At 35.3% G+C, this 26,910-nt stretch overlaps 1 protein-coding gene and 1 non-coding gene across 3 annotated transcripts in view; one reads left to right on the forward strand and one right to left on the reverse strand.

Moving 5' to 3' along the window:
* Positions 1-26,910, reverse strand: part of STPG2 (sperm tail PG-rich repeat containing 2) — a 594,891-nt gene that overhangs the window by 418,103 nt on the left and 149,878 nt on the right. For both annotated transcript variants that reach the window (XM_045067076.1, XM_045067077.1), the window contains 2 exons: positions 17,752-17,911; positions 9,699-9,859 (listed from right to left, as the gene is read on the reverse strand). In XM_045067076.1, the coding sequence (XP_044923011.1) occupies positions 9,699-9,859; positions 17,752-17,911 (321 nt within the window). The remainder of the gene's footprint in view (positions 1-9,698; positions 9,860-17,751; positions 17,912-26,910) is intronic.
* LOC123388094 lies at positions 7,593-7,697 on the forward strand. Its single transcript, XR_006602634.1, has one exon. It is a non-coding gene; the product is annotated as a U6 spliceosomal RNA (small nuclear RNA).

The following is a 26,910-nucleotide window of genomic DNA, read 5'->3' on the forward strand; positions in this document are numbered from 1 at the left end:
AATCCAAGATGGCAGAAGAATAGGAGACCTTAGAATCACCTTGTCCCAGGAATTAAGGTAGATAGCTTAATCATTCAAAACACCTGTGATCAACCAGGGATCTAAGAAAAAAACAGCTGCAACTCTACATATAGAAAAGCAACCACTTTCTACAAGGTGGGAGGTGTGGAAAAGTGAATCTGAGGCTATATATGGGAAGATAAACTGTGAGGGGAGGGAGCCTATGGGAGCCAGCTACAGGAAAGTGATTAGCAGTGGAGTGTAAAAATCAGAGTTTTTAGAAGTCTGCTCCACTGAGGAGTGTCCCTGCATGACAGATGGTCAGGTGGCAAAGGGCAGAATCCTAGGTGGGATATTGTGGTCTCAGGATGCTCAGTATCACTGGAAAACCAGGGGTGCCTGAGCATGGTAGGCATCAGAGTAGGGAAGCTGGCTATAATCAACGATCCCAGGAGTGGGCTCTCAGCTCGGTGTTGCCATAAGAACCATGCTATAGTAGGGCAACTGCGCTCCAAGCAGGAGCCCAACAAGCCATAGAACTGGAAAGGTGCTTCTTCCTCCTTCAGGAGGAGCAGCTCAGATGCACACTTTGAGCTTGGAGACTCAAAGCGGGGTCACACGCCTGTGATATGAACACTCAGTCACAGGCTGAGTGAGCACAGAGAGCAGATGGAGATGAGGAAGACAGAGTGACTAATTGCTTTTTCTTGAGGGTGCCCTGAGGAATGAGACCCAGAGCTTTTGGCTCTGGGGCTGGAGATGGGAAGCTGCCATTTTCATTCTTATCTTCTAAAGCAGCACAGAAAGCCTGCAAAGAACAAAAGCCACATAGAATAATCCAGAGCTGATTACTTAGCCTGGCTCCTGGCAAGGGCAGTACAATTCCAACCAGGGCAAAGACACTAGAGAATCAGTGCAACAGGCACCTCCCCAGAATATTAGCACAAACATCCAGCCAAGACCAAGTTTATCAATCACTAAGAATTGTAAAACTTCAGCACCACAGAAATATAACATAGAGAATTCATAGTTTATTTCCTACAATACTATAGTCTTTCAATTTCAATTTTTTTCTCTTTCCTTTTTCAATTTCTTATTTTATCCACGTTTTTAAAATCTTTCTTAATTTTCATTTTTACAGTTACATTCTCTCTTTTCATTTTATTTTTGTATACATATGTTTTTCTTTCTTTATGATTTTGGGATACAGACCAAAATACACCCAGAATGTAGAGTATGTCTCTATTTTCTTCACCTTTCTCATCATATTCTCTCGTTTTTTTTTTTGTTCAAAGATTTTATTTATTTGACAGAGATCACAAGTAGGCAAAGAGGCAGGTAGAGGGTGGGGGGGAGCAGAGAGCTTCCGGCCAAGCAGAGAGCCCAATGTGGGGCTCGATCCCAGGACCCTGGGATCATGACTGAGCCAAAGGCAGAGGCTTTAACCCACTGAGCCACCCAGGTGCCCCTTTTAAAATCTTTTTTAATTTTTATCTTTACAGTTACAATCTATGCTTTCAATGTATTTAATTTTATTTCTGCACATATACAAGTTTTTCTTTCCTTACAATTTTGAGATGTAGTTTCTTTTAACAAACCAACCAAAATATACTCAGGCTATAGAGTATTGCTCTGTTCTGTCTACCTGTCAGTTTATACTCCTTTTTTTTTTTTTTTGGTCTTTTAATTTTCATTTTTACACTTATATCCTGTCCTTTTATTATATTTCATTTTATTTTTGTACATACATAAGTCTTTCTTTCTTTACAATATTGGGATCTAGTTTTCTAACAAACAGACCAAAATACACACAGGATCTAGTGTACTGCTCTATTCCATTCACCTCTCTGATTATAATCTCTCTCTCTCTCTCTCTTTTTTTTTTTTTCTTTAAATTTTGGTGGTGGTGGTGGTGGCGGTTTTTTCCTGGTTTTGGTCCCTTCTGATTTGTTAGTATGATTTTTTCTGGAGTCATGGTTGCCATTTTAGTATTTTGTTCTCTTGTTCATCTATTCTTCTCTGGACACAATGACAAGACATAAAAAGTCACCTCAAAGAAGAACTGCCCTAATCTGGGAGGGGGAAAATGCATTCAAGTCCAGGAGGCACAGAGAACCCCCCTCAAAATCAATAAAAGTAGGTCAACAGTTCAACATATAATAGTGAAACTTGTAGATCTCAGACACAAAGAGAAAACCCTGAAATTGGCTTGGGATGAGAGGTCCCTAAACTACAAGGGTAGAAACATTAGACTGGCAAGAGACCTATCCACAGAGACCTGGCAGGCCAGAGAGATTTGGCATGATATATTCAGAATACTAAGTGAAAAAAATATATACAGTCAAGAATACTTTATTAGGCTAGGATGTCATTAAAATAGAAGGAGAGAAAAAAGTTTCCAGGACAAACAAAAACTAAAAGAATTTGTGATCACCAAACCAGCCCTACAAGAAATATTATAAGAGATCCTTTAAGTAAGAGAGAGCTTAAAAGTAACACGGACTAGAAAGGAACAGAGACAATATACAGTAACAGTCACTTTACAGACAAAAAAATGGCACTAAATTCATATCTTTCAGTAGTTACTCTGAATGTAACTGCATTAAATGCCCCAATCAAAAGACACAGGATATCAGATTGGATAAAAAAGCAAGACCCATAGATATGCTGTCAAGAGATTCATTATAGACCCAAAGACAACTCCAGATTGAAACTGAGGGAGTGGAAAACCATTTATCATCCTAATGGACACCAAAAGAGCCGGGATGGCAATCCTTATATCAGTCAAAATAGATTTTAAACTAAAGACTGTAATAAGAGATGAGGAAAGATACTGTACCATAATTAAAGGGTCTATCCAACAGGAAGATCTAACACTTGTAAATATTTATGCCCTTAACATGGGAGCCATCAATTATATAAGCCAATTAACAACAAAATTAAAGAAACACATTGATAATAATACAATAATAGCAGGAGATTTTAACACCCCACTCACTACAATGGAGAGATCATCTAAGCAGAAGATTAAGGAAACAAGGGCTTTGAATGACAAACTAGACCAGACAGACTTTACAGATTTATTCAGAATAGTCTGTCTTAAAGTAACAGAATACACATTCTTATTGAGTGCACATGGAACATTCACCAAATAGATCAGATACTGGGTCACAAATTGGGTCTCAACCAGTACCAAAAGACTGAGAACATTCCCTGCATATTTTCAGGCCACAATGTTTTAAAACTAGAACTCAATCACAAGAAGATATTTGGAAAGAACTCAAATACATGGAGGCTAAAGAGCATCCTACTAAAGAATGAATGGGTTAACCAGGAAAATAAAGAATTTTAAAAATCCATGGAAACAAGTGAAAATGAAGCACTAACTATTCAAAACCTTTGAGATGAGTAAAAGTGGCTGTAAGAGGGAAGTGTACAGTAATAAAAGTCTCTCTTAAGAAACAAGAAATGTCTAAAATATACAGCCTAACCTTACACCTAAAGGAGCTGGAAAAAAGACAGCAAATAAAGCCTAAACCCAACAAAAGAAGAGAAATAATAAATATTAGAGCAGAAATCAATGAAATAGAAACCAAAAGAACAGTATAACAGATCAACAAAACTAGAAGCTAGCTCTTTGAAAGAATTAATAAGATTGGTAAACCCCTTGCCAGACTTATCAAAAAGAAAAGAGAAAGGACTCAAATAAACAAAATCATGAATGAAAGAAGAGACATCACAACCAACACCAAAGAAACACAACTTTAAGAATATATTAACCAACAGGACGCCTGAGTGGCTCAGTCAGCTAAGCCACTGCTTTCAGCTCAGGCCATGATCTCAGGGTCCTGGGATCGAGTACCGCATGGGGCTCCTTGCTCCACAGGGAGTCTGCTTCTCTCTCTGCCTCTGCCGGCCACTCTGCCTAATTGTGTGCTCGCTCACTCACGCACTCTCTCTCTCTCTCTTTGTAAAGACACAAAGGATCTATACTCTGAAAACTATAAAATACTCATGAAAGAAATTGTGGAACACAAAAAGAAACGGAAAAGTGTTCCATGCTCATGGATTGGAAGAATAAATATTGCTAAGATGTCTATGCTATCTACAGCAATCTATACATTCAGTGCAATCCCTATCAAAGTACCATCAATTTTTTTCACAGAGCTGGAACAAATCATCCTAAAATTTATATAGAACCAGAAAAAAAAACCCAAATAGCCAAAGGAATGTTGAAAAAGAAAACCAAAGCTGGTAGCATCACAATTCTAGACTTTGAGCTCTATTACAAAGCTGTAATCATCAAGATAGTATGGCACAAGACAGACAAATAGATCAATGGAACAGAATAGAGAATCCATAAATGTACCCTCAACTCTATGGTCAACTAATCTTTGACTAAGCAGGAAAAAATATCCAATGGAAAAAAAGAACAATCTCTTCAATAAGTGGTTTTGGAACAACTGGACAGCCACACACAGAAAAATAAAATTGGGCCACTTTCTCACACCATACATAAAAATGGATGGACTCAAAATGAATGAAAGACCAAATGTGAGACAGGAATCCATCAAAATCCTAGAGGCAGCAACCTCTGTGGCCACAACTGTAGCAACTTCTTGCTAGACAAAGCTCTAAACTGAAAGGAAACAAAGGTGAAAATAAACTATTGGGACTTCATCAAGATAAAAAGCTTTTGTACGGCAAAGGAAATAGTCAACAAAGCTAAAAGACATCTACAGAATGAGAGAAGATTTTTGCAAATATCATAGCAGATAAAGAGCTAATATCCAAAATCTTTAAAGAACTTATCAAACTCAATACCCAAAAACCAAAAAAAAATCCAATAAAGAAAGGAATGGGCAGAAGAATAGACATTTCTCCAGAGAAGACATCCAAATGGCCAAAAGACACATGAAAAAAATGTTTGACATCAGGGAAATACAATTCAAAACCACAATGAGATACCACCTCACACCAGTAAGAATGGCTAAAATTAACAAATCAGGAAATTATAGATATTAGTGAGGCTGTGGCAAAAGGGAAACCCTCTTACACTGTTGGTGGGAATGCAAGTTGGTACATCCACTCTGGAAAGCTGTACAGAAGTTCCTCAAAACGTTAAAATAGAACTGCCTTGCAGACCAGCAACTGCACTACTACTTATTTATCCACAGGATACAAACATATTGATTTGAAGGGGTAAATGCCCTCTAATGTTTATAGCAGCAATGTCCACAATAGCCAAATTATGGAAAGAAACTAGATGTCCACCAAGAGATGAATGGATAAAGAAGATGAGGTGTATATATACAATGGAATATTACCAAGCCATCAGAAAGGATGAATACTTATCATTTACATTGATGTGAATGGAACTAGAGGGTATTATGTTAAGCAAAATAAGTCACAAAGAAAGACAAATACCATATGATTTTACTCATAAGTAGAATTTAAGAAACAAAACAGATAAACACAGAGAGAGGGAAGGAAAACTAAAATAAGATGAAAATAGAAAGGGAAGCAAACCATAAGAAACTCTTGATAATAGAGAATAAACAAAGGGTTGCTGGAGGGGAAGAGGGTGGTTGGATGGAATAATTGGATGACAGACATTAAGAAGGGCACATGATGTAATGAGCATTGTGTATTATATAAGACTGCTAAATCATTGACCTCTACTTCTGAAACCAATAATAAATTATCTGTAAATTGAATATAAATAAAAAATAAAATAAACTGAAGCACAAAGAACAAAAGACAATCTGATACATAGGGATTATAAGAGATGTTTGAGGCATAGTAAATAGATGTAACATATCTATTTATTAGAGTCCCCAAAAGATAGGAAAGAATGGGACAGAAGAAATATATGAATACATAATAGTAAAAATTATTTAAATCTGATGAAAGATACCAACCCAGAGGCTCTGAAAACCACAGGCAAATAAATAGAATCACAGAGAACCACAGTTTTGACACATTGAAGAAAAAGATAAAAAAAAAAGTTGCCTTTGAGGAGAAACAATAAACTTAACAATGTACTTCTCAATGGAAATAACAAAAGGCCTAAAATGATAAAATAACATCCTTGAAGTGCTGAAAGAAAGTAACTACGAACCTACAAATCCAATCCCCCAAATTAAAAATGACAAAGACATTTTCGGACAAAACTATAATAATTCATCATCAGCAGGCTTTAACCAAAAGAAGTACTACAGGGAGTTTTTAGGCAGAAGAAAAATTATTTGATACAGAAACCCAGAAATGCAAAAAGAAACAAAATATAAAAGAGAAGGTAAATGTTTTGTTAAATATGAAGAAATATTGACTGTAAAAACAATAATATTCAAAGGCTTCATAATATACATAAACTTAAGCTGTATAACAAATATTAACAAAATAGGAGGTACCAAAATGGAACTAAAATATTTTAAGTTCACATACTGAGAAAGTGGTAAAAGGAATCCTTTTTATTAAAATACAAAAACTACAGGATACATATTGTAATTTTGTTGGCCACCACTAAAACACTATAAAACAATACATAACTAAAAATTTTATAGAAATAGATGAAATAGAGTATAAAATACCTTACTAATTCAAAGAATAAGGTGAAGTAAGAAAAAAATGCTAAAACAAAGAAGTCAATAAAATATATGAAATAATATGGTTTCTGTACACACAAATGTATCAGTAATCACACTAAATATAAATGGATTAATACTGTAATTCAACACAGTTTATCAGACTGGATTTTTAAAACTTAGGCATGTTTATTGTATCTTTCACTCTTGATTACAGTTTATCAAATTTTACATAAACTAAGAGTGTGGGTTAAACCTATGGGTAATTTTTAATTATCAACAATAATAACAAAAGTTATTGAGTTTTTACTATGTACCAGAAGCTATTTAAAGTATTTTACATGTATTAACTCATTTAGTGTTCACAATAATGATTCAAAGTATGTACTATTATGATCTCCATCTTACCAAGGCACAAAGAGTTTAAATAACTTACACAAGGTCAGTGACAGAGCAAGAAAATACACTCAAGTACTCTGACATCAGAGATCATTCTCATAATCACTATGCTATGCTGTTTCATTATCTTCAGTGGAAAATAAAGATTATAATGAGGGCTTTGTAAAAATTATTTGCAGGTTATAATTCTAATAATTCTTTTAAATTTAAATGTCTGGTTACTTAGAATAATAAACTTCTAGTACATATTAAACAAAATACAACAAAAAATACTAAAAAGCACTAACGTTCATGATGCATTTCAAATATACTTGTATCATCACTTAAAATGGTTAAGATGGTAAATTTAGTGTTACACTTTTTTTTACTACATTAGAATATACATACAAATAAAATAAAATTTTTTAAGAATTCATAAAAATCTCACTGTGAAATTTTAATGTTTGTTTAAATAAGGAAAACCTGTATTTATTCCATTTTTCTTTTATGCCAACAAATCTTGAGCAACTCCTGGGGATTACAGATAATGATTTACAGCTGTTCTTTCATTACAATGAGATCTATTTCAGCTATATCTGAAGTTTTTAACTAATTTAAAGCACTTGAGTGATAACTTTGGCAGCACATATGCTAAAACTGGAACAACACTGAGAAGATTAGCAGCCTGTGCAAAAATGACTTTAAAATTTAACTTCATTGCACAAGAGTATTTACCACCATAAACATCTTAGGATCCAATTTCCTATAAATCATGTGTGTTTCACCTTTGGGTTGAAAATAATTTTCTCTGATAGGAAGGATAAATCCAATTCAGCATTTCAGTGGCTCTACTATCCCCATTTCATCTACCACACCCCTACAGAGTTATTTTTAGCTACTTTTTTTTTTTTTGCCAAACAAAAATTATACAAACTAATTTTAATTTTCTGTAGTATTTTTTACAATAAGTTGTCCTTCACTTTAAGCTTCCTGGAGTACAGTTCTTTGCTTCTCTTTCATATTCATTTATTCACTTACAATTTCCTGAGTGTCTACAATAAGACAGATACTATGTTTCCACTGTTTTGTACATGTTCTTTTATGATTTGACAACTATGTTCAAACTTCCCCAATGTTTAACTTCTATTTATATTCTGCCTATAAAATATCTATCTGCTCTACCTATATTTTTTACCCTTGCTGTTAGCTTCTTTTACTTTTCCATATGTACATTCTTCAAACTTTCTCAAATTCTTTAGGAATGAGAAAGAATAAATAATAAATATATACACATATATTTCAATGTTCTTTTAAAAATGTCCTCTAAAAAGTTTAATGTGGAGCAAAACTTCATTGTCAAAATTTTACTCATAATTTTATCTTCCTGTCAACCCTTTTAGGCTAGTTTTATTGTCAGAGTCTCTGATCTTAAGAACATTTCTTATTTTCTGCTGATCATTTTGAAGTAGGGATTATCTAAGTTCCTTGTATATATCTAGTAATGTCCATAAACTCTTCTTTGACAATTCTAAACTGTAAAATAACATGATCACTATTTACAAAAGATTCTTCCCTTCTATTTCATTAGTTCTCTTTAGTCAAAATTAAGCTAAGACATGAGTTCCTTTCATACCTTTCTCTACCTTTTGTGAAAGTAAATTATCAGTAAATCAAAATCATGTACAACATTCTGCTTTCAATAAACTGATAAATCCAACAAAATATTTTACTATCTACTCATATAATTATCATCTTTGATACCCTGTTTTGAGATGCAGAAGTCCAGGAAAACAAAAAAATATATAAAAGATCAACCACTTGGAGAAAAGATATAAACTGTCATTCACAGGTGGCATAATTGTGCTTGAGGAAACTTTTTTCAAACTAATTATAAATTAGTAGAAGTAATGATTTAATTTAGCAAGAAGTATGGATTATTGGTAAAGCAAATCTTTAATAAAGTCTATTATATTTCTTTATACCAATAGAAGAAAGCTAAACAATGAAACATTTAAAAGGTACCATTAGAACTAAAAAACATGAAAAGACTAAATACCAAGGAATAAATTAATAAAGATGGGTAAGACTTCTACACAAAAACTATAAAACCACAAAAATCATTTAAAGGGATCCTAAATTAACCTCAGAAAATAGTGGAGTAATTTTATTCTATTTTTTTTTTTAGTGGAGTAATTTTTAAAGAAGGTAAATATTTAAAGAAATACATATGAGATTCTCAAAGAAATAAACAAGATTCGTCTTTGAAAAGAAATTACAAACATAGTTATGAATCAAATTAATGTTTATTCTTATGCCATAAATTACCACATACAAATAATTTCAGTAATAGTATGGCTTGGAGTGCCTGGGTGGCTCAGTCAGTTAAGCATCTGACTCTTAGTTTCAGCTCAGGTCCTGACCTCAGTGTCATGAGACTGAGCCCCATGTTGCACTCCGCACTCAGTACAGAGTTTGCTTGTCCCTTTCCCTGTGCTCCTTCCTGTGCACCCCCTCTCTGGGTGTCTCTCTCAAATAAATAAGTAAAATCTTTAAAAATAATAATAATAATAATAGTATGGCTTAAAGTAATGAGGTATATATGTCACATGTGTTTTTTTAAGCCCTAAGTCTTGTTATTAGATATAAAGAATATTATATTAATATTAATTGAATTTAAATTTATTAATTTAAATTTATTTAAATTAATATGAATTTAATATTTTATTAAATTACCTGATAATCAGCAGGACCAGGAGCAGTAAAAGCTTCTTCCTGAACCAGGAAGAGAGTCCGAGGAACAGAAGATCCAAACGCACTTTTCTTTTGTTTCATCAAGCAGGTATCGGTAAAGTTGTTGATTATAGTATTGTTTAGGATATCATAAAACCCAGGACCTGAAGCCATGAGGAGTATCATAGGTAAGAATAAAGATGCTTTTAATTTTCTTAAACTGAGTAACCTTAAATTGAGTAATTTTTTTAGAAAGAACTCTCATATATTGCTGGCAGGAACATAAAATTGTATATGACATTTAGAGAAACAATTTGTCAAATTCTTATGAAGTTAAATATGTACTTAGAATATGACCCAGAAATTCGACTCCTAGGTGTTTTCCCAAGAAAAATGAAAAGCAAAATAAGTCAATCAGAGAAAGGCAACTATCATATGCTCTCCCTGATATTAGGAAGTGGAGATGCAACGTGTGGGGTGTGGGGGGTAGGAAAAGAATAAATGAAACAAGATGGGATCAGGAGGGAGACAAGCCATAAGAGACTCTTAATCTCACAAAACAAACTGAGGGTTGCTGGAGGGGGAAGGGGGTAGGGAGAGGGTGATTGGGTTATGGACATTAGGGAGGGTATGTGCTATGGTGAGTGCTGTGAAGTGTGTAAACCTGGTGATTTTCAGACTTGTACCCCTGGGGCTAATAATACATTATATGTTAATAAAAAAGAAAAAAATCATTTATTTATTTATTTATTTATTTATTTATAAGAAAAATGAAAACAATCCAAATGTCCATCAGCTGGTAAATTAAAAAAAAAAAAAATGCGCTATACCCAAGCAATAGAATACTACTCAGCAATAAATAGGAAATATAAATGCAATAATAGGAATCAACCTCAAAAACATGATAGCAAGTAGAGAAGATAGACAAACTCCTGAATAACATATGATACTATTTATATGAAATTCCAGAAAATGCAACATCATAGTGACAAGAGACGGTAGCCTGGAATGGGTGGAAAGTAAATGCAGAGGGGAATGAGAGAGCATCTTTTAAATGATGGATATTTCCAAAATTTATTTGAGTGGTGGTTACCTGACTACATATATTTACCAAAAGTCACCAAACTATGCACTTAAAATGAATTATTTTATTGTGTAAATTATATGTCAATAAAGAAGAGAGAGAGAGAAAGAAAAGAAAGAAAGGGAAAGGAAGGAAGGCAGGCGGAAAAAGAGAAAGAGAGGAAGGAAGGTAGGAAGGAAGGAAGGCAGGCAGGCAGTGCAGACCGGCCGGCCAGCAAGCACAGTTACTTTATTTTTGCCTTTTACCTTTCAGGACATATTTATAACCTGGAATATTTTCTACAGTGGCAATCTGAATGAATAACAGTTTTTTTCATTCAAAATCATAAAAACTTTCTATGCCATTGAAAAAAGTCTTATCAAAACATTAAAATATTTGAAACAAATATTTAGATTTTTGTATCTTTGTATATTTATACATACGTTTTACAATGTAGTAATATTAAAAAATTAGTTTCAGTGACCAGCAATTTCCATAAAATGCAATATATACTTGAAAGAACACTTAATTTAGTTGTACTCATGTTATCAACTAATTCTACTAAATTAGCTCTACACCTAAATAATTATAAAACATAACTTCAATCTCATTTGTTTTTCTGGGCTGCAAGTTCCTTGTCTGAAGATACAGAAATTGACTATATCAGTGTTACTCAAAATGTGGACTGTGGGCTGTTGTTTGTCCAAAAACAATCCACAAGAAAAAGAGCTTATAATTAAATGTAAATTGACTATTTAGCTAAGCATTTTGTTCCTAGTCTTTCTCCATAAAGGAAGGATTGTGTTGATTTACATTTTGGTACAATCTTCTTTCTCATTGTAGACAGGAAACAAACAGTTGACAAATGGGCACTTTGGTATGGGGCTAAAGGTACTTTAGGTGCTTTCTGGACAAAAGTGATCAAATCATCATACATAATCAAATAGAAGGTTTTTCTCAAAGAAGCTACCCATAAACTCTTCCCAATTTTCAAATATTCCAGTTCTAATATCTATTTCTCAAAAATCTCTACCAAAAATTATCTTGTGCCAACTCTCCAAAACCTAAATGCTAATATCTTTTTTCTGCAATCTTCAAACATTCCTCCACTTGTAATGTTTAGAAGAGAAGGTAAATAGAAAGTGTAATGAAAACTATCTGGACCACCATTTAAGATATTTAGAAGACAAGTATCTGAGTTCTGTCTCTCTTCTGGCAGGAGAAGACAACAGAAGACATTACAGCTTAGTGTTTAAATATAGGGACCTCACTCAAAGTATATACATCACAAGTAGTACCTTGTTAAGCCTCTGATGTGAAAAGCCATCCTAATCATGTAATTCACTCACATTAGAGCTTTTTCACATTCATTTTTCTAGTCAGCAACTATAGAAATGCCCAGGAACCCCAGAACTAGAGAGTTAAGGTCACCTTCTAAAAGTAACCTATAAGTATGTTCTAGAACTGATTGATGGGCCCAATCTATTACTGTACACTAATATCTACACAGAAAAAAATTGAAGTTCCATTGGGCCATTCTCACTAATTCTTAAATTATGTAAGATTCAGGATTAGCATGGAAGGGTCATCATAATTTAACTGTATCCTTTACAAATAAACCAACCTTTAGAGAATTTGTAATGCTTTATTCATAATACAGTGGACCACAAAACTGAAAACAAGACCCAATACTAAGGCAACTGGACCAGTCAATAAGTTCATATTTAGAAATACTTTGGATTTTAGATTCATGAATCTCAGATTCATATTTAGAAATATTTTGGATTTCATGGGCGCCTGGGTGGCTCAGTGGGTTAAGCCACTGCCTTCGGCTCAGGTCATGATCTCAGGGTCCTGGGATCGAGTCCCGCATCGGGCTCTCTGCTCGGCAGGGAGCCTGCTTCCTTCTCTCTCTCTCTCTCTGCCTACTTGTAATCTCTCTCTGTCAAATAAATAAATAAAATCTTTAAAAAAAAAAAAAAGAAATATTTTGGATTTCAGATTCATAGTCTCAGCTGGTGTAGTGCCAGCCACCTACACATGACCTCTTCAGAACTGCAGTCTTAGAATACTCAGACTGCACAGAGGCTCAGGACTCCAAGACCAGCTGTTTCAACAGGCCCAGTTATATACTGTAAAGCTCATGATTTTGCCTAAGAAGTGCTAAAATATCACTTCCACTGCATGTTATTGGTCAGAAAAGACACCAGACTAACCAAGATTGGAATGGAGAAAAACAAGACTCAACTTCTGAATGGCATGAGTAGTAAGTAATTTTGTACCAATAGAGACTTACCATAACAAATTACCATAACAAAATCTATAGCAATGGTTTGAGATCAGGCAATGGGTCAGAAGCTGGAACAACTCAAGACTTAGGGACATGACAGGACAGTTAGTGATGGGACAGGAAGAAAATGCTATTGGAAGCTAGAGAAAAGACTATTTGAATAATGTAATGGCAGAGATTTTAACAAAACTTAACGCTTGAGATCATGAAGAAAATATTTAACAAATAAGTAGTTTCTAGCTAAGGAAGTTTTCAGGTTGAATATCCAAAAGGCCAGCTGGTTCTTTTTAGCCATGTGTGACAAGGTATGGAAAGAAAAAGATGAATTCAAACTGTTTTTTTCAAGGAGAATTCATAAGAAATGAAAGAAATCAAAATTTATGGGTTTGAAAGTAAAATTCTTTTTTATCCCATCTCTACAATAGCAAAAAGCTCTCAAGAAATGGCCTGAGATCAAAGACCAAATTCAGGGTATGACTGCAAGACCCTTTGTTAAGACCTCAGAAAGATTTAAGATAGCCATGTATAGAATTTTTCAGTTAAAGGAAAGGCTTCCAAGAATTTTAAGGTCATATGTTATAAACCCTCTTGGCTAAAATAATAATGTTCAGAAGAATCTAAGAGTATCAGAACACAGCAGCACCAAAGGTGACCCAAAGTGGACAAGGGTTTCCCCACGAAGTATATGTGAATGTGGCTTTTGTCCAGTGTATTTGATTTTTAGTCAATATAATAAGGTACTTACAAAGTTTTTAAAAGGGAATTATACAAACTTGGAAAGAAAGAGACAACAACACTGCAAAATGAAAAGTGGCTGTAGTCGCCTCATTTTCTATAGGAGAAAGCTCCAACTACAAACACAGCCTACTTCTTAGAGATTTTTTTCTTGCTTCTTGAGGTAAGCCTTTATTGGTATGTACATCCCTTAGGACCACTTTTGCTATTGGACCACTGTGATTTCATTTTCATTTGTTTCCATGTCTTTTTTTTTTTACTTCTTCTTTGATTTCTTTGTTGACCCATTCAATGTTTAGTAGCACATTAATCTCTGTGTATTTGTGGTCTTTCCAAATTTTTTCTTGTGGTTAACTTCTAGTTTCATAGTGTTGTGGTCAGAAAATGATTTCAACTTTTTGTATTTGTTGAGGTCTGTTTTGTGACCTAATATGTGGTCTATTCTGGAGAATCTTCCATGTACACTTGAAAACAATATGTATTCTGCTGTTTTAGGATAGAATGTTCTGAATATATGTTAAGTCACCATCCGGTCCAGAGTAGTATTCAAAGCCACTGTGTCCTTGTTAGTTTCTATTTACATGACCCATCCATTGATGTCAGTGGGGTATAAAAGTCCCCTACTATTATTATGTTACTGTCAATTAGTTCCTTTATGTTATCATTTTATATATTTGGGTGCTCCCATGTTGAGTGCATAAATATTTACAATTATTATATCTTATTGTATCAACCCCTTTATGGTTATATAATGCCCTTCTCTGTCTCTTTCTCAAAGTCTTTATTTTAAAGTCTAGTTTGGGGGCACCTGAGTGGCACAGTCAGTTAAGCAACCAACTCCTGGCTTTGGCTTAGGTCATGATCTCAGGGTCGTGAGATCGAGCCCCATGTCGGGCTTCACAATCAGCATGGAATCTCCTTGAATTTTTCTCTCTCCCTCTCCCTTTGCTCCTCCTTTCCATGCTCTTGCATTCTCTCTCTCTCAAATGAATAAATAAATATTTAAAGTAAATAAATAAAATAAAGTATAGTTTATCCAACATAAATATTGCTACTCTGGCTTCCTTTTGACATCCATTTGCATGATAGATATTTCTCCAACCCCTCACTTTCAATCTGCGGGTGTCTTTGCTCTAAAATGAGTTTTTTGTAGGCAGCATATACATGGGTCTTGTTTGTTTATTGATTCTGACACCCTGTGGCTTTGACTGGAGCATTTAGTCCATTTATAGTCACAAAGTAATGATTGGTAGATATGTATTTATTGACATTTTATTACCTGTTTTGTCATTGTTTCTGGATATTTTCTTTTACCATTTATTATCTTTGTCACTTTTGGTTTTCCCTTTGTACTTAAAGGGTTCCCTTTAATATTTCTTGGTGTAGTGGCCATGATCTCCTTTAGTTTTTGTTTGTTTGGCAAACTCTTTATTTCTCCTATTATGAATGATAGCCTTGCTGGATAAAGTACTATTGGCTGCAAATTTTTCATATTTAGCACTTTGAATATATCACGCCATTTCCTTCTGGCTTGACAAGGTTCTGTTGAGAAATCTCCAGCTAGCCTTAAAGGTCTTCCCTTGTAAATTAAGAATTTCCTTTGTCTTGCTGCTCTTAAGATTATTTATCACTATATTTTACAAGTGTAATTAAAATATGTCTTGGTGTGGACCTGCTTTTGTTGATTTTGATGGGAGTTCTCTGTGCCTCCTGGATCTAGATATCTGTTTTGTTTTCCAGATTAGGAAAATTTTCTGCTATTATTTCCTAAAATAAATTTTCTACTCCCTTTTCTCTCTCTTCTTCTTCTGGGACTTCTGTAATATAAATGTTATTACATCTGTTGGAGTCATGAACTCCCTAAGCCTACTCTCATGTCCCATAATTCATACTCTCCTTTTTGTTCAGCTTCATTTTTTCCCATTATTTTGTCTTCTAAGTCACTAATTCATTCCTCTGATTCTTCTGGCCTGCTGTTAATTGCATCAACCCATGTCCAGTCTCGTTTTTTGTATTCTTCATCTCTTGATTGATTCTTTCTTAACTCTTTTATCTCTGTGGTAAGGGTCTCCCTAATGTCTTCTATTCTTTTCTCAAGCCCTGTGAGTATCATTAGGATTGTTGCTTTAAATTCTCCATCAGGCATGTTACTTCAATCTGTTTTTGCTTAGATCTCTGACCATGGCCTTATCTTGTTCTTTCATTTGGAATAAATTCTTCTGTCTTGGAATTTTGTATAAGTCTCTGCCTTCTTCTCTGTTAGAAAAGCCAGTTATGTTGGCTGCTCCTGAGAGTAATAGCCTAATGAAAAAGAGGTCATGTCGTGCTCAGGGTGTACCACTTCATGAAATGTCTCCAGTTGTGCTGCGTGCACTCTGCTATTGTATTTTGGCTGCTCTAACCTTCAGGCCAGTTGTCTGTAGAGGCTCTCCTTGCCTGCTGTGTTTAGTGTTTGGTCCCTGGACTGAATGTGGTGAGTTTTTAACTAGGTACACTCTGGTCTGCTTGTGAAATGAGATCTGACACCAACTCTGCCAGAATTGAAGCCCTGCAAAACTCTCTGATCAGGAGATATGGTATGGATAGGGGTTTCTGGGGCAAGGGACCATATCTTCTGTGACTGTGGCAGTCTTGACTGAGAAGGGCAGTCCTGCCAGAACACAGTGGGTGGAACTTGGTGTAAGCAAGTTAGGCAGCCATAAACATAGCCTATTTCTTACAGAAAGGAAGGATAATTCAAAACATGGAATCAAGAGCCCAACAGGTAGAACAAAGGACCTTGGAAAATCATTCCCAGGGAGCCCACCTGGGTCCTAATCAAGGAAACTACAAAATGTGCCTGGTTAGATTTCATAGTTGTTATAGGATTATGACTATTAAGGGCTTCTAGTTTTCTCTTTTCTGAATAGGAGCATGTAGTATGAACATCCTGTAATTCTCCCATTGCTGTGTTTTGGGATGTGTGAGGCAGATAATGTGTGTCTTTAGTTCACAACTTGTCTAACAGATAGAAGTCATACTCAAGAAGCTTCTCTAAAGTATCACACCCCAAAATTCTGACCTATAGCAATACAATTCTTAGGTAACAAAATCCTGGACTTCAAGATCACACCATAATTACATGAGACTTTGGAGGTCTGGAGAAAACATGGAGGACAACTGTAAATGTTTTGTGGGCAGAGGGTAGCCTATAGTAAATTAAAGATGGCCAAAAATTCTTTGTTACTCATGTCATTAAGAGATAAAGTGTTACGCTCCTCTGTTCAATATGTAGTGCCCTTAGTAACCTGATTAACAAATGGAATGTGGGATTTCTGACATTAGGAAATAAGGCTTGTAGCATCTGCCATGTCCTGTAGAGTCCTGAGCTACCAAATTAAAAGAACAGCTACTCTGGGGCAGCAATGCTGAAGCTATGCATGCATACTAAATGACAGTCTTATCTAAGCTCTGCCTTCCAGCCATCCCACAAAATAGTAAGATACAAAAGAAAACCCTGTGTTTTTATATCACTGAGATTGTTATGCAGCAACACATAACTATATGTTAACATTTACATAAGTTATTTTTGTGCTAGATTCTTAATTCTATATACTAAAATATCCAGTGAGAACACTAGAATGTTTTAGGATAGCCCCAAAATAAAATTTTAACAAAAGTTCATTTCATAAGTTAAAATACTGGTGGTGACCACATAGTTGATAAATAAGTTCACTCATAAAGAGAAATTAGGAAATTATTGAATGAAGGAAAATAATAGAAAATTACCAATAAGGTATGTGATATGTTAAATTGAAATCTTTTTTTAAAGTTATACATTATTTTTAATGTATCTGTGTTTAGTGTATGGTCAATACTTTAAAAATGTGACTTAAAATGACAACACAAACCACAGAACAAAAAATGTGTACTTTTTGGTAATCTGCCTTGAATATTAAGTTATGAAACTACATGGATTAATTACTAACCTGGCATTTCCTCTGTCGTGGAGTCCTGTGTGAATCGAGCAGCACTTTGACCAAATGGAGTACTTTTCAGTGCTGGTGTTTTCTTCAAGGAATTGAAAGCAGTTCGAGGTTCATTATATGTGCCAGGAGCTGGAGTGATTGACTTGATAGGTACAAATCTCTGGTAAAGAACAGGAAAATATGCCAATGAAAAAGGTACTATATAGTACATTTTGATATTTCATGAGTTAAAAGCTGCCTTCTTAGTTAATATAACATATGGAGTTTAATTTATTTCTTAACAGAGTGAAAAATACCGATGAATTAAGATCTTATACCTATCAAAACATAAAATATATAACTTTTAGTAAAATCATATATATATACATTATATATATATAAACAGTAATGCATTATGTACTTTACCATGCTAAATAGACATTTTAAAGGGAATTATCTCAAGATGAGATTCTAGATGATAATATATGGACAATCTTCACATTTAAATTATTCTGTAAGTTAAGATAATAAATAAAAAACCTATATGATCTAACATCGGTTCTATTTTCTTTTAATTTTTTTAGTTTTATTTTTTCAATGTTCTGAAATTCATTGTTTATGCACCACACCCAGTGTTCCATGCAATATGTGCCCTCACTAATACCCACCACCAGGCTCACCCATGGTTTCTTTTATGTAATAAAATTAATAAATATTGACAAAGTTCCTTCATATACATATTCAATTAATTCAACAATATCATTAAATATCTTAAGAAAAAAATCTTAGATTCAAGAGATATATAAATCTGGTTTAGCTTATAATATTCAATTTATAAACATAATAAATTTATTATAAACTTGTAATATTTAACTTAATGATAAACATACATATAATAACTCATGAAGTATAGCATTATATTTTTTAACTTTTTATTTGGAGTTAATTTCAAATTTACCAAAAAAATTACATGAATAAAAATAATTAAGAAAATATGTATAATATTTACCCAGATTCACCAATTGTTAACATTATGACATTTGTTTTTTTCATTTGCCCATACTCTTTTTCTCTTTCTTTCAGTATATCCATTCCTTCCTCTCTGTGTCTCCCTGTGTGTGTCTGTGGAGACACACACACACACACAAACATGCAGCATATATATAAAACCATTTAATGAAAAGTTACATATGTCATGGCCCTTTACCCCTTAATTCTTTGCTATGTGTTTACTAAAAATACGGATTTTTTTAACATATCTGAAGCAAAGTTATCAACTTCAGTAAATGTATCAACGATATATTTTTATCTAATCAACTATTCATATTCCAAAGTTGCCAGTTGATCTAATAATGCCTCTGTTGCATTTTTCCCTTTCAAGTATATAATTTACACTCGGTTCAAATATTGCTTTTAGCCTCCTTTAATATAGGAACATTTCTACAACCTTTCTTTGTGTTCTGGGACTTTGGAAGAATATAGCAACCCCTTTTGTATAATAAAGCATTCATTGAGGGAGGAGTCAAGATGGTGGAGAAGTAGCAGGCTGAGACTACTTCAGCAAGCAGGAGATCAGCTAGACAGCTTATCTAAAGATTGCAAACACCTGCAAATCCATCGGCCGATTGAAGAGAAGAACAGCAATTCTAAAAATAGAAAAACAACCACTTTCTAAAAGGTAGGACTGGCAGAGAAGTGAATCCAAAGCGAGGGGAAGATAGACCCCCGGGGGAGGGGCCGGCTACCGGCAAGCAGCAGAGCAACGGAGCACAAAATCAGGACTTTTAAAAGTCTGTTCCGGTGAGGGACATCGCTCCAGAGGCTAAACCGGGGTGAAGCCCACGCAGAGTCACCCTAGCCTCAGGTCCCGCAGGGTCACAGAAGGATCGGGGGTGACTGAGTGTCGCAGAGCTTGCGGGTATTGGAACGGGAAAGCCGGCTACAGAGACAGAGCCAACAGTAAGCTCACAGCTCGGTATTACCTTGAACCGGCCACAAGCTCGGTGAGCTTGGAGCGCGGCCAGAGGTCAGGCAGACAGGAGTAACTGGGCGCTGTTCTCTAAAGACGTACTGAGGAGTGGGGCCCTGGGCTCTCCGCTCCTCCAGGCGGGAGACCAGGAGGCCGCCATTTGTATTCCCGTCCTCCGGAACTCTACGGAAAGCGCTCAGGGAACAAAAGCTCCTGAAAGCAAACCCAAGCGGATTACTCAGCCTGGCCCATGGTAAGGGCAGTGCAATTCCACCTGGGGCAAAGACACTTGAGAATCACTACACCAGGCCCCTCCCCCAGAAGGTCAACAAGAAATCCAAGCCAAGACCAAGTTCACCTACCAAGGAGTGCAGTTTCAATACCAAGGAGAGCAGCAGAATTCCAGAGGAGGAGAAAGCAAAGCACTGAACTCATGGCTTTTTCCCTGTTATTTTTTTTTAGTCTTCCAGTTAATTTGATTTTTTTCTATTTCATTTTTTGTTTTTCTCGCCTTCTGGTAAATTTTTACTTTTAACTTTTACCTTTTTATTTTTTAATGTTTTTTAATTAGTTTATCCAATATATATATTTTTTCTTATTTATATTTTTCTTATTTGTTTTCTTTTTTTTTAATTCTTTTCTTTTCTTTTTTTTTCTTTTTTCTTTATTTTTTCTTTATTGCTTTTTGAACCTCTTTTTATCCCCTTTCTACCCCCTCATGATTTGGGATCTCTTCTAATTTGGGTAAAGCATATTTTCCTGGGGTTGTTGCCACCCTTTTAGTATTTTACTTGCTCCTTCTTATACTCTTATCTGGACAAAATGAAAAGACGGAAAAATTCAACACAAAAAAAAGAGCAAGAGGCAGTACCGAAGGCTAGGGACCTAATCAATACAGACATTGGTAATATGTCAGATCTAGAGTTCAGAATGACAATTCTCAAGGTTATAGCCGGGCTCGAAAAAGGCATGGAAGATATTAGAGAAACCCTCTCGAGAGATATAAAAGCCCTTTCTGGAGAAATAAAAGAACTAAAATCTAACCAAGTTGAAATAAAAAAAGCTATTAATGAGGTGAAATAAAAAATGGAGACTCTCACTGCTAGGATAAATGAGGCAAAAGAAAGAATTAGTGATATAGAAGACCAAATGACAGAGAATAAAGAAGCTGAGCAAAAGAGGGACAAACAGCTACTGGACCACGAGGGGAGAATTCGAGAGATAAGTGACACCATAAGACGAAACAACATTAGAATAATTGGGATTCCAGAAGAAGAAGAAAGAGAGAGGGGAGCAGAAGGTATACTGGAGAGAATAATTGGGGAGAATTTCCCCAATATGGCAAAGGGAACGAGCATCAAAATTCTGGAGGTTCAGAGAACGCCCCTCAAAATCAATAAGAATAGGCCCACACGCCATCACCTAATAGTAAAATTTACAAGTCTCAGTGACAAAGAGAAAATCCTGAAAGCAGCCCGGGAAAAGAAGTCTGTAACATATAATGGTAAAAATATTAGATTGGCAGCTGACTTATCCACAGAGACCTGGCAGGACAGAAAGAGCTGGCATGATATTTTCAGAGCACTAAACGGGAAAAAGATGCAGCCAAGAATACTATATCCAGCTAGGCTATCATTGAAAATAGAAGGAGAGATTAAAAGCTTCCAGGACAAACAAAAATTGAAAGAATTTGCAAACACCAAACCAGCTCTATAGGAAATATTGAAAGGGGTCCTCTAAGCAAAGAGAGAGCCTACAAGTGGTAGATCAGAAAGGAACAGAGACCATATACAGTAACAGTCACATTACAGGCAATACAATGGCCCTAAATTCATATCTCTCAATAGTTACCCTGAATGTTAATGGGCTAAATGCCCCTGTCAAAAGACACAGGGTATCAGAATGGATAAAAAAAAACAAAACCCATCTATATGTTGCCTCCAAGAAACTCATTTTAATCCCGAAGACACCTTCAGATTTAAAGTGAGGGGGTGGAAAAAAATTTACCATGCTAATGGACATCAGAAGAAAGCAGGAGTGGCAATCCTTATATCAGATCAATTAGATTTTAAGCCAAAGACTATAATTAGAGATGAGGAAGAAAACTATATCATACTCAAAGGGTCAGTCCAACAAGAAGATTTAACAATTTTAAACATCTATGCCCCCAACATGGGAGCAGCCAACTATATAAACCAATTAATAACAAAATCAAAGAAACACATCAACAATAATACAATAATAGTAGGGGACTTTAACACTCCCCTCACTGAAATGGACAGATCATCCAAGCAAAAGATCAGCAAGGAAATAAAGGCCTTAAAGGACACACTGGACCAGATGGACATCACAGATATATTCAGAACATTTCATCCCAAAGCAACAGAATACACATTCTTCTCTAGTGCACATGGAACATTCTCCAGAATAGATCACATCCTCGGTCCTAAATCAGGTCTCAACTGGTATCAAAAGATTGGGATCATTTCCTGCATATTTTCAGACCACAGTGCTCTGAAGGTAGAACTCAACCACAAGAGGAAGTTTGAAAAGAACCCAAATACATGGAGACTAAACAGCATCCTTCTAAAGAATGAATGGGTCAACCGGGAAATTAAAGAAGAATTGAAAAAAATCATGGAAACAAATGATAATGAAAATACAACGGTTCAAAATCTGTGGGACACAACAAAGGCAGTCCTGAGAAGAAAATATATAGCGGTACAAGCCTTTCTCAAGAAACAAGAAAGGTCTCAGGTATACAACCTAACCCTACACCTAAAAGAGCTGGAGAAAGAACAAGAAAGAAACCCTAAGCCCAGCAGGAGAAGAGAAATCATAAAGATCAGAGCAGAGATCAATGAAATAGAAACCAAAAAGACAATAGAGCAAATCAACGAAACTAGGAGCTGGTTCTTTGAAAGAATTAATAAAATTGATAAACCCCTGGACAGACTTTTCAAAAAGAAATGAGAAAGGACCCAAATAAATAAAATCATGAATGAAATAGGAGAGATCATAACTAACACCAAAGAAATACAAACTAATATAAGAACATATAACGAGCAACTCTATGCCAACAAATTTGACAATCTGGAAGAAATGGATGCATTCTTAGAAACATATAAACTACCACAACTGAACCAGGAAGAAGCAGAAAGCCTGAACAGACCCATAACCAGTAAGGAGATTGAAACAGTCATTTAAAATCTCCAAACAAACAAAAGCCCAGGGCCAGACGGCTTCCCGGGGGAATTCTACCAAACATTTAAAGAAGAACGAATTCCTATTCTCCTGAAACTGTGCCAAAAAATAGAAATGGAAGGAAAACTTCCAAACTCCTTTTATGAGGCCAGCATCACGTTGATCCCAAAACCAGACAAGGATCCCATCAAAAAAAGAGAGCTATAGTCAATATCCTTGATGAACACAGATGCGAAAATTCTCACCAAAATACTAGCCAATAGGATTCAACGGTACATTAAAAGGATTATTCACCACGACCAAGTGGGATTTATTCCAGGGCTGCAAGTTTGGTTCAACATCCGCAAATCAGTCAATGTGATACAACACATCAATAAAAGAAAGAACAAGAACCATATGATACTCTCAATAGATGCTGAGAAAGCATTTGACAAAGTACAGCATCCCTTCCTGATCAAAACTCTTCAACGTGTAGGGATAGAGGGCACATACCTCAATATCATCAAAGCCATCTATGAAAAACCCACCGCAAATATCATTCTCAATGGAGAAAAACTGAAAGCTTTTCCGCTAACGTCAGGAACATGGCAGGGATGTCCATTATCACCACTGCTATTCAACATAGTATTAGAGGTCCTAGCCTCAGCAATCAGACAACAAAAGGAAATTAAAGGCATCCAAATCGGCAAAGAAGAAGTCAAATTATCACTCTTTGCAGATGATATGATACTATATGTGGAAAACCCAAAAGACACCACTCCAAAACTGCTAGAACTTATACAGGAATTCAGTAAAGTGTCAGGATATAAAATCAATGCACAGAAATCATGCATTTCTCTACACCAACAGCAAGACAGAAGAAAGAGAAATTAAGGAGTCAATCCCATTTACAATTGCACCCAAAACCATAAGATACCTAGGAATAAACCTAACCAAAGAGGCACAGAATCTATACTCAGAAAACTATAAAGTACTCATGAAAGAAATTGTGGAAGACACAAAGAAATGGAAAAACGTTGCATGCTCCTGGATTGGAAGAGTAAATATTGTGAAAATGTCTATGCTACCTAAAGCAATCTACACATTTAATGCAATTCCTATCAAAGTACCATCCATCTTTTTCAAAGAAATGGAACAAATAATTCTAAAATTTATATGGAACCAGAAAAGACCTCGAATAGCCAAAGGGGTATTGAAAAAGAAAGCCAACGTTGGTGGCATCACAATTCCAGACTTCAAGCTCTATTACAAAGCTGTCATCATCAAGACACCATGGTACTGGCACAAAAACGGACACATAGATCAATGGAACAGAATAGAGAGCCCAGAAATAGACCCTCAGCTCTATGGTCAACTAATCTTCAACAAATCAGGAAAGAATATCCAATGGAAAAAAGACAGCCTCTTCAATAAATGGTGCTGGGAAAACTGGAAAGCCACATGCAGAAAAATGAAATTGGACCATTTCCTTACACCACACACAAAAAATGACTCAAAATGGATGAAGGACCTCAATGTGAGAAAGGAATCCATCAAAATCCTTGAGGAGAACACAGGCAGCAACCTCTTCGACCTCAGCCGCAGCAACATCTTCCTAGGAACAACGCCAAAGGCAGGGGAAGCAAGGGCAAAAATGAACTATTGGGATTTCATCAAGATCAAAAGTTTTTGCACAGCAAAGGAAACAGTTAACAAAATCAAAAGACAACTGAAAGAATGGGAGAAGATATTTGCAAACGACATATCAGATAAAGGACTAGTGTCCAAAATCTATAAAGAACTTAGCAAACTCAACACCCAAAGAACAAATAATCCAATCAAGAAATGGGCATGAACAGACATTTCTGCAAAGAAGACATCCAGATGGCCAACAGACACATGAAAAAGTGCTCCATATCACTCAGCATCAGGGAAATACAAATCAAAACCACAATGAGATATCACCTCACACCAGTCAGAATGGCTAAAATCAACAAGTCAGGAATTGACAGATGCTGGCGAGGATGCGGAGAAAGGGGAACCCTCCTACATGTTGGTGGGAATGCCAGCTGGTGCAACCACTCTGTAAAACAGCATGGAGGTTCCTCAAAATGTTGAAAATAGAACTGCCCTATGACCCAGCAATTACACTACTGGGTATTTACCCTAAAGATACAAATGTAGTGATCCGAAGGGGCACGTGCACCCGAATGTTTATAGCAGCAATGTCCACAATAGCCAAACTATGGAAAGAACCTAGATGTGCATCAACAGATGAATGGATCAAGAAGATGTGGTATATATACACAACGGAATACTATGCAGCCATCAAAAGAAATGAAATCTTGCCATTTGCGACAACATGGATGGAACTACAGCGTATCATGCTTAGCGAAATAAGTCAAGCAGAGAAAGACAACTATCATATGATCTCCCTGATATGAGGAAGTTGTGATGCAACATGGGGGCTTAAGTGGGTAGGAAGAGAATCAATGAAACAAGATGGGATTGGGAGGGAGACAAACAATAAGTGACTCTTAATCTCACAAAACAAACTGAGGGTTGCTGAGGGGGTTTGGGAGAAGGGGGGCGGGGTTATGGACATTGGGGAGGGTATGTGCTGTGAAGTGTGTAAACTTGGCGATTCACAGACCTGTACCCCTGGGATAAAAATATATGTTTATAAAAAATTAAAAATTTAAAAAAAAATAAAGCCTTCATTAAGTGGGACTTCTCTCACGATTATATTCAGGTTATGCATTTCTGAGCAGCATACGAAACAGGTGATGTAGCTTTCTTCCTCAAAATATCATTTCTAGGGATACATGATGTTCTTGAACCTCAGTGGTCATTTAATTTTATAAAATTGAATATTCCCTCTGCACTTATCAGTAAGCACTCAACATTCTACTGTAAGCGAGAGCCCTCTTCCCCCTAAATTATTCATTTCATCATTTATCTACTTATTTACCCACTTATTTATGTATTTATAGTCCATATGGAAATATGAATACCAGTTTTAACTATTTATAATTAATATCTGTTTTTCTTTTTACCAGTAGGCAGCCCTTTAATTTGGTTCATATGTCCCTATGATATGCCATCATCTTTTTTTTTGTTTGTTCAGGTTCATCTTCCACCTACTTTGCCCAGTCCCTGCTTCTTAACATACTTAGCAAGCTGGGATACATATCTATATATCTATATTACCTACACCTATATCTATACACACACACATACATATACATATATATATATATATGTATGTGTATATATGTATTTGTATGTATGTGTGTGTGTATATATATATATACATATATATGTATTTGTATGTATGTGTGTATATATATACATATATATGTATGTATGTATATATATGTATGTATATATATATGTATATATATACACACACATACATACAAATACATATATATATATGTGTGTGTATATATATATATATATATGATTCCTAATATATATATTAGGAATCATGAGTTCACATCAAACCTTCAATTCAAATCTAGACCTTTTCCACCTCCCCCAAGCCATATTTGTATGTACCTTCTTCCAAGTGAAAATGCTGATTCACAATACTGAGTTTTTGTTCAGTGTTATACATCTAAAATAGTTTCATTATTGCCTCACTCATGCCACTATAATAAGCCAACCTCCAGAAAAGAATTCAGAATTTGTTTGTAATTCTTGCACTCACTATCCCTTCCAACTTCATCCTATTCAAGAATGATGTGTAGTCAAACACTGCGGTTACATGGATTATTCTTTTTCCCCCTTCAATGTGGTTATAAGTATTCACTTGGAATACAATGGTACATTTGTTTCCATTCACTTTCAGTTTTAGGGGTTTTTTTAAGCCTTCCCATTCTTATCTATTTATTTTTATTTTTGACTATATGGAACACTGACATGATTCTAAAAGACAAATATGTATTTCAAAAAGTATACTCAAAGACATGACCCTCCCTTCATTTCCCTTCTACACCATGGATGCTGCACCACTAGAGGAAAAC

The sequence above is a fragment of the Mustela putorius genome, unplaced genomic scaffold (assembly GCF_011764305.1).
Source record: "Mustela putorius furo isolate JIRA1106 unplaced genomic scaffold, ASM1176430v1.1 tig00003871_pilon_pilon_pilon, whole genome shotgun sequence".
Taxonomy (NCBI): domain Eukaryota; kingdom Metazoa; phylum Chordata; class Mammalia; order Carnivora; family Mustelidae; genus Mustela; species Mustela putorius.